This window comes from Cylas formicarius, unplaced genomic scaffold, assembly GCF_029955315.1.
Source record: "Cylas formicarius isolate icCylForm1 unplaced genomic scaffold, icCylForm1.1 PGA_scaffold_3__17_contigs__length_32017465, whole genome shotgun sequence".
NCBI classification, from domain to species: domain Eukaryota; kingdom Metazoa; phylum Arthropoda; class Insecta; order Coleoptera; family Brentidae; genus Cylas; species Cylas formicarius.
The window spans coordinates 18,145,510-18,159,402 of record NW_026844326.1 but is presented as its reverse complement, the minus strand read 5'-3'; the positions used below and the strand labels follow the sequence as shown (position 1 = coordinate 18,159,402).

The following is a 13,893-nucleotide window of genomic DNA, read 5'->3' as shown; positions in this document are numbered from 1 at the left end:
TTCAATAAAGATGCAAATCACTCAATTTTAAAGTGGCATGGGAAATTTTAATAATGTAAAACACTCAAAATAATAAATGATATTGAAAGGCTGCGTTCTAATTGTGTTTTGTACCCTTGAATATAGAATTTGGAATGCACATATATAATTTAAATTTCTAATTTTTAACATAAAAACCATATCTCAAAATGTCAGCAAAGCGCCATTTTAGATGTTTTTTTAATGGTAAGAGGTGCCTCTTTTTAAAGTTCACGTTCACGTTATATTCGCATACCAATTTTGCAAACATATTATTAGGCAGTTTTTGTAAGACTAGAAATTAAATGTATTTTTCATTGTAATTTATTTCAATGCAAATAATAATAATTGTTGTGAGGTTGCTTGTGATGGATACAGCATTAGAGATTATCAGGTCGTATTTAATCGTTTAAAAATTCGAGTTTCATTATTTTTTCATATTTGTTTTTATTTAGTATTTAATCAACGTTCGATTGGTAGTTTTAAGTTCGTTATTTTGTTAGTGAGTTAAATACTTAGTATCAATTGGATCTTGTGTTTTTAAAATTGGGTTATTGGAGCAGAAGCTATTGTCATTTATGGTGAATCCAATCGCAATTTTCATGAGGCAGTTAGAAATGTTAATAGAAGATATCCTGAAAACCCCATCAAACGGTAATATTTCAGAAAACATAAACATTTTTTTTACTAGTGGCATTGTTAATAACAAAAAAATCACAACAGAAAACCAGTTTCACAAGAGAAATAGGTTGAAATTATACCTACCGTTGTCAACAATCCGGACAATTCGACCAAAAATAATTACACAAGAAAACAATAATATAATTGTAAGCAAGAAAACAAAAGTTCCACCCCTACAAATAAGTTTAGTACATCAGCTGTCAGAAGACGATCAGGGCAGACGCATGCAGTTTTGTAAAATTATTTGTGAAACAATTATTCAGGTTCCAGACTATGCCCGGCACGTATGGAAAGTAAACAGACAAAATGTAAGATGAAAATCCGTATGTTTTCCTAGATTATCACACATAATATCCGCAAATGTTTGGGCGGGTTTACTTGATAATCATATTGTAGGTTCAATATTTATCGATTATAATCTTACCTTGAACGAGTTTATTGCCAGATTTTAGTATTGACAAGATGCTAGTTTCGAACATTTAATAAAATTGTTGATAAAATGATGAGACTATTTGTTATTTTCATTTAAGGTACGGTTGAGTAATAGAAAAGGAACAAAACATTTGCGAGCATTCATTTGACTGTCTGGCATCACATGACCCCTCTTGCCATAAAAGAAAAACATTGCTGCTGTCATTTTGACATTCTGAGATATCGTATTTACGTCAAACATTAGACATATAATATACGAGGGTACAAAAAATAAAAGGGAGGTTCCGTCTATTTACCTGGGCACTGTATATAATTTTTTGATATAGGTTACTTTGCAATTTTTTTGTAAGTTAAGTTTGAAACTTTTTAATAAGAGTACGTTAAAAAAGAACAAAAAGTAGTGCAACAGCGTCGGTTCAAAATGGCGTTCCTAATTACGTATGAAAAACGGGAAGTAAACACAACGGTTAACGATGCCTAAAATATCCCGCTCTAGAAAGTTAAGGCACAATAATTATAAAACGCTCCGCAATACGCTTCGAGTCAAAGAACGAGTCTCTTTTTGTTCCCTTGCCAAAGCGGAACAGGAAAAGCAAACAAAAAATATAGCAAGACATTCGCCAACAAAATCAATCATACTTTCGACACATTTTCCGGAGATTAATGTAGTAACAAATAGTAAGACCAACAGTGTTGACAAAACATTCGGTGCAAGTGATGCGGGCTTATGGAATTTGACAAGGTTTTAAAAGTTCCGGTCATATTTTTAAATAAAATCCTCAATCTGCATAATATAATAGAAAAACACCACATGGTGTCATTATATCCCCATCTGTTGTTTCATTTCCGCATCGAAACATATTTTGATGCCTGTTTTACACTAGCGAAGTTAACCATTTCCTTCTTTAACGCTAATGTACGAGGGGGTACCCATAAAAAACCGGAATTTCATTGCCGCGCGCAGAGCTTGTATAGTACACCTTTCTGTCGCTAGGTTGTGGACAGTACAACTTATTGCGAGTTCAACGCCACCTTTGTTTTAAATTTAACTTGTTTTGTTCACTTGCAGTGCCATTTTTTGTTAACTCTGTTTTTTTTGTTATTTCGTTTTTTTCGATGATAAGTTTAAAATAACAATGTGCAGCTGTGAAATTTTGTTTTCTGCTCGGTAAAAGTGCTGCTGAAACTGTTTCAATGTTAAAAACAGCTTATAAAAACGTTGCGATGGGAAAAACTCAAGTGTACCAATGGTTTATTCGCTTGAAAAATGGCGACGAATCAATTGATGACCGACCTCGTTCTGGACGTCCATCAACTGCTCGAATCGACGAAAATATTGAAAAGATTCGAGAGTTTGTGCTCACAGACCGTCGACAGACAATTGAACAAATGTCAAAGATTAGTGGGTTGTCTTGGAGCACGGTTCAGCGAATTTTAACCGAAGATTTGGGAATGAAAAGAGTTGCTGCCAAGTTTGTTCCTCGTATTCTGACTGACATGCAAAAAGAACATCGACTTGAAACATGCCGTGTTTTGAATCAACAGCTTGAAACGAATCCAGATTTTCTTTCAAAGATCATTACTGGCGACGAGTCATGGTGCTATGGTTACGATCCAGAAACGAAGCAACAGTCCAGCCAATGGAAGACGTCACTGTCTCCCCGTCCAAAAAAATGTCGTCAGGTCAAATCAAACATCAAAACGATGCTGATTTGCTTTTTCGACATCAACGGCGTAGTTCATGCAGAGTTCGTTCCACCAGGTGAGACCGTTAATCAAGATTTTTATCTGGAAGTTTTAAGAAGATTGCCCAACAGTATTCGACAAAGAAGACCCGATTTGTGGCGGACAGGCGACTGGTTCTTTCACACACAGCCATTTTTGTTAAGCAGTTTTTGGCTAAAAATGGCATGGTTCCTCTGCCCCATGCATCTTACTCGCCTGATCTCGCTCCGTGTGACTTCTTATTTCCACGTATGAAAAGGAATATGAAAGGACAGCGATTTGACAACATTGAAGAGGTCAAGAAAAAAACGAGTGATGAGCTGTCGGCTATAGACAAAGATGAATATAAAAAATGTTTCGAACAGTGGAAGCACCGCTATGACAAATGTATTAGTTGTAATGGAGAGTATTTTGAAGGGGATAATGTCGTTCTGTGATTTTCAAAACAATATATAGTTTATAAAAAATGATTCCGGTTTTTTTTAGTACCCCTTCGTATGTACAATTCATGAAGTTGGAAAACAATTTATATTTTGCACTTCGCGAAGCTGACCGCGAAACTGAAGCTGAATAAGCTTTGGTATGCTTATACACATTGTTTAAGTAAATTGTGGAGCAATTATTCTTCATTAGTCAAGCATTCTGCATTTCTCTAAATTGTTTGTTAATATACGTCACCCAACTTTTATTGTAAAACTGCACATGCTGTTGAAACAAAAATCAATGCAAATATTTACTTCAACCATTATTAAACATATGAAATAATATATTTCATTTAGTTGAGAAGAAATTTCTACAATTTCTATTGATTATATATTGTTTAACTTTCATAGAGTAAAATACATAATATACTATCTAACAAGTTTCCGCATGATAATTAGGTTACTAAGACGTGCCAAGGCCATTAATTCTTTAAATTAATTTATTAAATTAAATCTCTTTTGTATACATATACAACAAAAATATTAAAATTGCTTTGCGCATTTTAAAAAAAGCTTTCCATTGTAGTTTCAACGCTAAATAGTGTTCTGCGTTCCAAAAACTTCGGATAAATGCGTTATTGCTTGAAATAAAATATGCACCACCAATTCGCCAAACCGACTGTCAATTAATAAACAGTCGCAAAATTACGAATTCAATTAATTCTATCCAGAATTATTACATGTTATTGGAAATATACGAATACTTTGTTCAGTTCGATTTGTGGCGTACGTGCAATATATTGCCCCCCGTACCAATTAAATCCCGATCCCGAGCCAATTTTTTCCGATTTTGTCATCCGATAAATTACAAAAGTGGGACGGAAACATAAAAAGTTGTAAACAATATTTCACAGCTGGATTATTTACAAATCGCGCGAAGTTTAAGGTCTTTTAACGACGCCACATTTATTATTTTAAAAATAACAATTTTGGCAAGACGACGGCTCACTGCGCATCGAAACTTATTTTGCTTTTTTATTTTTTTGAAAAATCGTTACGTCTGTTGTGTCAACAATCATACTGCAAGGGTTTGTTTTTCGGAATACTAACTATACTATTATACTCGGTAGAGGAAGAACTAACAACTCATCCCCTACAACCCCATGGGCATCTAAGTGACATGTGACAGAATTTGGAGCCTTGTCTATGATGATAATATAGGCATTTTTGCCTATATTATCATCAAAAAATGTTGAGAAGATTCAATAATTCATTTCAAAACACGGCTGTCATTTCCAATATCGGTTTCAATAGACCTTCTTTAATTTATTTATTTAGCACTTAGCTATTTACATAACCAAGTAAAATTTGCATAAACAAAACTATAAACTTCGCAAATACCCCGTAAGTCTCTTCTTGAACACTCTTGGGCAAGGCGCGCCCTTAATATTATCCGGCAGTTCATTAAGATTACAAAAACCATCATAGAATAGAGTTTTCTGTAAATTCGTTGTTTTTACCATAGAAACATTGAAGTGCTGATTGGAACGTATATTATATTGATAAAGGCTTGACCTATTTTCCAACCATAATTTAAGCCTGGTTGGTGATCGTGCGCAATTGCATAGACCAACATTAAATTTGCTCTTCTAATGAACTGCCCGATATTTAGGCAATTTAGCTGGTCTAACATACTCTTCATAGGAGTTTATCTATCACAGTTCAGGGTGATTCTCATAACTCTATTTTGTTGTAACTGTAACTTATTTAAATCTTCTTTTGTACAAGATATAAGCAATGAACAAACATATGAAAAATGAGGAAAAATTATACTATTATACACTAATATCCTAGTCCACTGCGATAAAAACCCTATTTTCCTACCAATTTTTTTGAATAGATATTCAACATGATTACTAAAGCATAATTGTGGATCCAAGATCACCCCTAAATATTTAATTTCGGAAAGAAACTCAATTTTATTACCCTGTATATCCACAGAATACCCCGACTTATAAAATATTTGACAGTTAACCTTAGAACCGATAACCATGCACTTGGTTTTGGAGCTATTTAATTTCAGTTTATTTTGACACAGCCATTCGTAGAAATACTGCATTTCGGTGTTCAGTTTGGTAGCTATTTCTTTGCAATCGTTTTCAGAGACTGAAATAAGCGTGTCATCAGCAAATAAGTTAACAAAGGAGTTTTTTAAAACCTAATGCATATCATTTATATAAATAATAAATAAGAGCGGGCCCAACACGCTTCCCTGCGGTACCCCCCATCTGCTATCCCTATGACTAGAAACATTATTATTAATTTTAGTCTGGTGAGATCTATCAGATAAAAAGTTCTTTATCCATTCTAGTGCAGAGTTTTTAATGCCATATAAACCTAATAAGAATGACCCTGTCAATAGTCTCAAATGCACGTTTAAAATCTACAAAAACACTCAGAATTAGTTTTGATTCATTCATGTCTTTCCGCCACACTGCACACATATATTGCAACGCAGATTCGCACGAGTGTTTGCTTCTGAAACCAGACTGTCCAATGTAGGCAGTTCTGCTCCAGGTAGTCTCTCAACTGCCCACACACTATCGTTTCCAGGACTTTATCCACTACTGGCAGCAAGTTAATTGGTCGAAATTCACCAGGTGTTTTCGGTTTTGACACTTTAGGTATGGGCACTATGATGCTTGTTTTTAGTTTATCAGGGATTTTTACCCTTAAAGACGCATTCACCAAATATAACAACGGATAACCTATTATACAAAATAAATCCTTGACGAGCTTAATATTTAGAATATAGTCACTTGTACTTCTATTTTTTAGGTTATTTACAGTTTTTTCAAGCTCCGATATAGTTATTTTTTTGGACCTTGGCAGGTCATCCCCAAGCCTTCCGGCCATTTATTATTTTTTGTCCGATTCGAACCTTAACGCTTCACCCCTTTATGTGTGTTTTTAACTTAATCTTAAAACTACTGAGAAGAAATCCCGTTATATATAGGCTGCTTGGTCTACGCGCATTCTGCTTAGTATTTGGCATGTTTTGACGTAGTTGGTTGATTCTGATTAAAACCTATCATACTTTAGCGAGATATTTGGTTTGATGATGGGAAATATGATAATAAGTGTTATACAAACCGCCCCGTAATCTAGCCTGAACGTCAGTATAGGTACAGATTTTTTAAGTTCAAACAAATTAAAAGCTCAAGAAGATAAATACTACTTAAGGAAATATATCCACAGCTTTAACACAGAATTTGAATTCTTAACAACAGAAGATGGTTTCCTCCATAATGCTTCGAGAGCCTGATTAATTAATTAATAATTAGATTGTTTTGCAATTGATAGCCTTCAGTGATATAACTGATCGAAACGTTGTGCAAGTTTTCGGTAAACAAAGACAATGGCGGTTCGAAATTTTGTTAGCGTCAGTAAAGGAACGCTACGCCCGTCGCTTTGATTAAACTCTTAGATAGTGGCTCACTGGAGTAGATCCGTTGTCTCTGGTTTCGACAGTAGATGAGAAATGCTTTCTCATTTAGCATTCACATTGCCTTAATAAGTGGTCGTTTCCCCAGAGTGTCGATTTAATGTTTTCGTCAGCTCCCTTAGTTTTGGATACCTTTTTGATCCGCAGTGACATGTCAGCAGACATTTTCACGGCCTGTATATTTGACAAACGGATTTCGGAGTAATTCCGTGGTTTTTTTATCCTGACGTATCTTCGTTCGATTTAGCGATGAATTTAATTTTATTAATTTTGTTTCTAATGGAGAATATTAACAAACTTATGTATTAGAAGTTTGGCATCGCTTTAAATAAAGATCTATTGCAAATTTGTAGATTTGTCACAGTACTGATTTAATTATCTAGATTTAACATTAATTTGAAAACTAAAAATTCTTCCAAACTTCGGAAATGATCGCTTCTATTTGCCGGATATTTCGTTCGTTCCTGGTGAAAATAGCTGCAAGATTTCCATTGACATCTCGATTAAGCTTTTGTCTAGGTTACGTCCCCGCCGGCTGTAAACGACGAATAATATATTGCCGTGTAACGCGGCATTGGAATCGAACGAATGGAACTTTCGATTTACGTAGCTTATTGTAATTCCAAACAGAAACAATATGTTCCCAAAGTCGAGAGTTCGAGGAAAATACTTACATGCTAACATGCCATCTCAGAGTAAGCTCGCGTAAATAATGTTACTGAGCAAAATTAATGAGTATACGGCTCGAACTACATTTGGAATAATGTCACAATCAATCTTGTTATTTTCAAACCCATCCAATTTTCGATCCAGAGATCTGATTCACTAAAACATCATAATTCAACAAATCCGAAATTTATTCGCTAAATATCATCACTCTATTATTATTCCCAATATAAAATAAAGAAAAAGTACTGATAAGACAGTTGTGGTCTGCCTCATCATATTAGTCGAGAAAATGGAATGTAAGTATGGTTCAATACGCTGTAATATACTTAATTTCATACGTTTATTATTGCTTTTAGTTCCTGCATTGTTGCTGTTATGGATTTGTATATTTTTAATATCTGCTAGTTAAAGCGTTGCGTTTACGTGTTCTATCAGTGAGTAAATTAAGTTTTAATATGTACAACACAGACCAACCAGATTTGGTAAGCGTATTGTTGATAGCAAAATAATTTTTATATTTAATGTATAAGGTTCCCCAAACAAATGGTGATATGAATAAAACATCCATTCGATTTAGGACAGCTATTAAATAGCTTTTAGGGAATACGATTTTCACATATAAGTAACCCGCTCTAAATATACAAAAATATCGCTGACGGTAATTGCCGAACGTATATAGTAACTAAACTAATTAGTTGCTAAAGGCTGATGTCTAATATTTTTTATTTCGTAAACCTACTCGAACGCGTCTTGTTTGATGTAAGTTTCTTTGTTTATCATGTCAATATCTGCTTCAATAGAGCGGTTTTTAAGCTAGTTTGTCCCATAATTGCCACAATGAGTTTATTACAATATTTTCTAATCGATATTTAGATCAATAAAACTCATTTATTCTTATTATTAATTTATTTTCAGGTATCAACTCTCAATTACCATGTTAATAAGTCTTAAATTATTATTTAATTGCAGGCCCGTAACAAACCCGCTGATGGTAGCGGCCACGTCGGCCAAAAACATCAAACGGGACCGCGAACCCCCACTCACGGCCCCAAGGGCGCAGGTCCAAAAACCCCATGCAAGACCAAAAATCAAGCAGCGGCTCAACAAAAGGGCCAGCCCATAAAACAGGCTCCTGCGAAGATTGAGGCGGCGGCGGCGATCAAGAAAACGAAGAAACCGAAGAAGAAGAATCACCAACACGACTTGATCGTCACTATTAACTTGGTAGCAGACTTTTTTATATTCAATTCATATACGCCACTCTTAAAATAAAAGTAACCACGAACGGAACTCAGCGTGGGTGTAAATAGCCTTCAATTTAATCAGAAGGTTTTAGATTTCGCCATTAGAACTCAAAGACTTTTATTTGGGTTTAACGGATGTTGCAATTAGGAATTGTTACCTAACGTTTCACGTTTCGCTAGTGCGCATGGACAGCTGCTTCGGAGATCTCCAGAGGTGTAATTAAAATTGAAGATACCTGCGTAACATTAGAAAATAATTGTAAACAATGTCGGCTATTATACACAGCCGTCGGCCCAGTGTACAGTTAGTTGAGATGAGGGTTAAAATATTGGCAAGTAGCGGGTGTAACCACTAAGTACTGATTAATTGATCTAAGCAGACAGAAATAATTTACCGCGTTGGTCTTGGAAAATCATCAATCACGCTGAGGCTAATTGATTTTGAACAAGTAATTTTAAAAAATAAATTGCTTTAAAATATTGTTTTCGAAAATAACGCAGGAATTTTTGCTTATCGAACATTTCGGATTTTTCTGGTAGTTCTCTGCCATAAATAACAAAACAAAAAGGAAAACAAAAACCTAGACCTGTTCTGAACAAAGTTGTTAGTGTCATTGAGCTGCCGCTTGGTATCAAATTATTAATTAATTTATTAATAATTTCCAATATAAACAAAACTCCTTCGACTTGTTTCATGAGCAATTTTTATTTTTCGCCGATCTCGAAATTCAAAACCTTCAAAATAACTTTTATCAGTGGATATATATATATATATATATATATATATATATATATATATATATATATATATATATATATATATATATATATATATATATATATATATATATATATATATATATATATATATATATATATATATATATATATATATATATATATATATATATATATATATATATATTCTCACGTATTGATTCACGGATGGAAAAATGTGATGACACTATATTCCGGGACACCATCCGTTCGCTCGCCGAACTCCGACTGGAATCCTGCATCCGACTGGAATCCTGCAAATCCCGCATCCGACCGGAATCCTGCAGACGCCCCGCCAAAATCCCACCCGGCACCCCCAATGCTCGCGCTCCGAGTGTTCGAAGTGTTTTCGGAGCGCGAGCATTGGGGGTGCCGGGTGGGATTTTGGCGGGGCGTCTGCAGGATTCCGGTCGGATGCGGGATTTGCAGGATTCCAGTCGGATGCAGGATTCCAGTCGGAGTTCGGCGAGCGAACGGATGGTGTCGCGGAATATAGTGTCATCATATATATATATATATATACATATATATATATATATATATATATATATATATATATATATATATATATATATATATATATATATATATATATATATATATATATATATATATATATATATATATATATATATATATATATATATATATATATATATATATATATATATATATATATATATATATATATATATATATATATATATATGATGACACTATACTCCGGGATATCATCCGTTCGCTCGTTGAACTCCGACTGGAATCCTGCATCCGACTGGAATCCTGCAGACGTTTCGCCAAAATCTCACTTGGCATCTTCAATGCTCGCGCTCCGAAAACACTTCGAACACTGAAGCATTGAAGATGCCAAGTGAGATTTTGGCGAAACGTCTGCAGGATTCCAGTCGGATGCAGGATTTGCAGGATTCCAGTCGGAGTTCAACGAGCGAACGGATGATATCCCGGAGTATAGTGTCATCACATTTTTCCATCCGTGAATCAATACATGAGAATATATATATATATATATATATATATATATATATATATATATATATATATATATATATATATATATATATATATATATATATATATATATATATATATATATATATATATATATATATATATATATATATGATGACACTATATTCCGGGATATCATCCGTTCGCTCGTTGAACTCCTTCTGGAATTCTGCATCCGACTGGAATCCTGCAAATCCTGCATCCGACTGGAATCCTGCAGACGTTTCGCCAAAATCTCACTTGGCATCTTCGAAGTGTTTTCGGAGCGCGAGCATTGAAGATGCCAAGTGAGATTTTGGCGAAACGTCTGCGGGATTCCAGTCGGAGTTCAACAAGCGAACGGATGATATCCCGGAATATAGTGTCATCATATTTTTCCATCCGTGAATCAATACGTGAATATATATATATATATATATATATATATATATATATATATATATATATATATATATATATATATATATATATATATATAGTCTATTGCCCTTGCACGCGCATATTCTGTTTTAACTGTGATTTTTTTCTGTCTTGTATTGTTTGTTTTCACTCTCTAATAATGAAATTGTGGTATTAATTAGATGATCATCATGAACGTATTTCATCATATTTTTTATATAATAGAATTTGTGATTCAGAGCCGTGTCAGGTCCATTTCTAAATCTATTTATAAATTCTTATTTTTTTTGTCGCCATAAATGATTTAAAGTAATTACTTCATAAATTCTTTGTTTTCCATGATCAAACTAAAAAAAACTGAAACTTTTTTGGTTAATGTTTTAAGTTAAAACTGAATTCCGGTTCAATAACTTTTGTCTTTCAAATTTAAAGAATTTTTGAATATGAGTTTATATGAGCGCCATCTGGCTTGATATTTATGAAACGTCAAGTGAATTGTATTGAAAGTACTTCATCTGAGTACTGTTTACAAACAGGAGTTGATAAAATAGTGCAAAGAGTTTATATGTTTTAAGAACTCAAAATTTTTTGTCAATACCGTGGGCAAATGGGTCATTACCCTGGAAAGGCAAATTTGAAATTTTTTCTCGTTCTTGACATCTTGAAGTTGTATTAAAATCCTGTTTGGCTTTTATTTTTACGTTAAAATAGATGAATAATACGCAAAAAAACAATTAAAAAGTCTAAAATATTACAAATTTTAAGCAAAAAAGTAACAGTAACAGTAATGTTTCGGTAGGAAGTAAACAATTTTTGCACACGCACAAAAAAAAATCCAAACAAAATCGGGCCACCCCATTGCTGATGAAAATAAAACCAGCACATAAACTTGTCGCTCCGTAAATATGTCAATGGCAAAGCAGTATTGCAAAAATTTTTGTAGATCACACCACACGTACGATTCTCTAAATAAAAGCGCCTCGACGGACTAGCGGGCAGGCGGCCAAAATTCCCGATAAAATAACTGTTTTGCAGTTGGAATCAATAAAATTAATCATCCTAAAAGGGTTGACTAACATATATTATTTGCATTTTAAAGAAATGTAAGTTGCAAGGGCTGAAATACCCTAGGATTGTTTGTTATACCCTAGAACAATAATAATAATAGTTCTTTATTTCGATTCTCTTTTACAAAAACAAAAGTACAAATGGGATAACGTCAAACAACAATGATTATTAACCAAATTATTGATCACGTGAATATGATTCTGTTCGTTTTGTATTAATAAGTTTCACTGAATTCGGTACATGGTTAAAAGCAATAAATTCCTCTTTCCTTAGATCGTTAGATCGTCAGATGTTCGAATGTGTATTTTATTTCCGCCGAACTCATTTCTATTTTTGAACAGACATATTAGGGATTCGTAAATATAGGTTGCATAGAGCATACGTGCCATTATTGCTAAAACCATCCTCTATAGGAGTCATTGTGCTGCTTTTGTTATTGATGTTTGGGCCCTTTGTAAATAATAACATTTTTGTCAGAAGCTGAACTGCAGAATATGTCATATCGTAAAATTGATTCAAAATTAGCACAAACACAATGTTTTCTTTCTTGAGTTGATTTTGTTTTATTCGGAATAAAATCATCTTCCGGTTGACGTTAACTGCTAGCTCGTTTTGCAAAAACCACAAATTTATTGTGATAAACGAATTTTTGGTTTTCTTCATAACGTACTCATTTTATCCGTCAAACAATTAGCAACTCGTTTTTGGTCGAAATGTTGCTAACCAAAACTAACCAGAGCGTGCATTAGCGAGCTAACTAGGCAACCAAGAAAAACAATTTAATTCGCGACTTTGTCGCCTTTGCCAACACATCAAAATAAACAAACAGCGTCTTACATAAACGCGGACCGGACTTCAGTGCTCTTCGGAAAATCCGACTTTTCGGTGGTTTTTTTCGCAGTTAAATCGTATTTGGGCGCGTTCAGCAACAGCAACGAACTTATCATTTTGAGCGCCTAATAAAAATGACAAACAGCCATCGATACGACAAGGAATACTCGAGATTAAAAAGGTTGACCAGCGAACTCGAAGTTCAACAATCGTGTGTAAGAATTGTTTGTTGATTGTTGATCCGTGGGCTGTTTTTATTTTGGTTGGTGACAACCAGATGTGTGAGGTTTCATTTTCGGTGGATAAAAATAGCAGCTGATGTACGTTGAATGCTGCGACGGAATATTTTATTAAGGTGATCGAAAATTGAGTTCGAAAACTTGAATATAAGATTCAATGTGGTAAAATAATGGTAGCAAGTCATGTAACAATAATTCGAAATCGTAATATGTTCCGAGTTATAGCTGTTGAAAATTCATTTTTTTTTAATTTTTTTTTAACGCAATCTCTGATTTACTTTTTACAAAACTTCTGGATTCCTCTTGCGTCGGTTTTTGCTGAGTCTTCCTAAAGAAGCCAACAGGATGATTGGCGAAACGTCAGCAAGTTCGACACAGCAAAAACCAACGCAAGAGGAATCCAGAAGTTTTGTTAAAAGTATTACAGTAGTCTGTGGAAGTTTCTTTGAAAAATTAGCTCTGATTTAGTTAGTCATCATTACAAAATATGTGTTTCAAAATCTCACTCACTAGAGGGCACTGTTCCTAGAGCATTGTTTTTTTGTTCCCTGTATTTTATTTATTTCCATTGATGTTGCAAAATAGAACAAGATTATCTTGACCACAATCACAAATCCTCAAAAATGTTTAATCTTGTTTTAAGTCGTTTTAAGTGTTATCGTTTAGCTACAAATCGATTTTTTTATTCTCGGCCCGAATACCCCGCACTTCTAATTTACAGAAATGTGGATATCGCGATATGGATTTCTGTTACGGAAAAGCAAGTGGAAATGCAGGCTGACATTATTAACCTGCAGGCGACGTACACAATTTTTCAATAAGTCGATGAAATGTTTAATTTAAGTAACATAAAT

General features: G+C 34.0%; 1 protein-coding gene across 6 annotated transcripts in view; it reads left to right on the top strand.

Annotated features, from left to right (window-relative positions):
* LOC132700211 (neo-calmodulin-like) overlaps nt 1-13,893 on the top strand; it is an 87,447-nt gene that overhangs the window by 66,590 nt on the left and 6,964 nt on the right. For 5 of the 6 annotated variants that reach the window (XM_060667411.1, XM_060667410.1, XM_060667409.1 and 2 more), the window contains one exon: nt 8,422-8,676. In XM_060667411.1, coding sequence (XP_060523394.1) covers nt 8,422-8,676 — 255 coding nt within the window. Of the gene's footprint in view, nt 1-8,421; nt 8,677-12,806; nt 13,016-13,893 lie in introns of those variants that run through there. The other variant, XM_060667412.1, reaches the window with a different exon arrangement.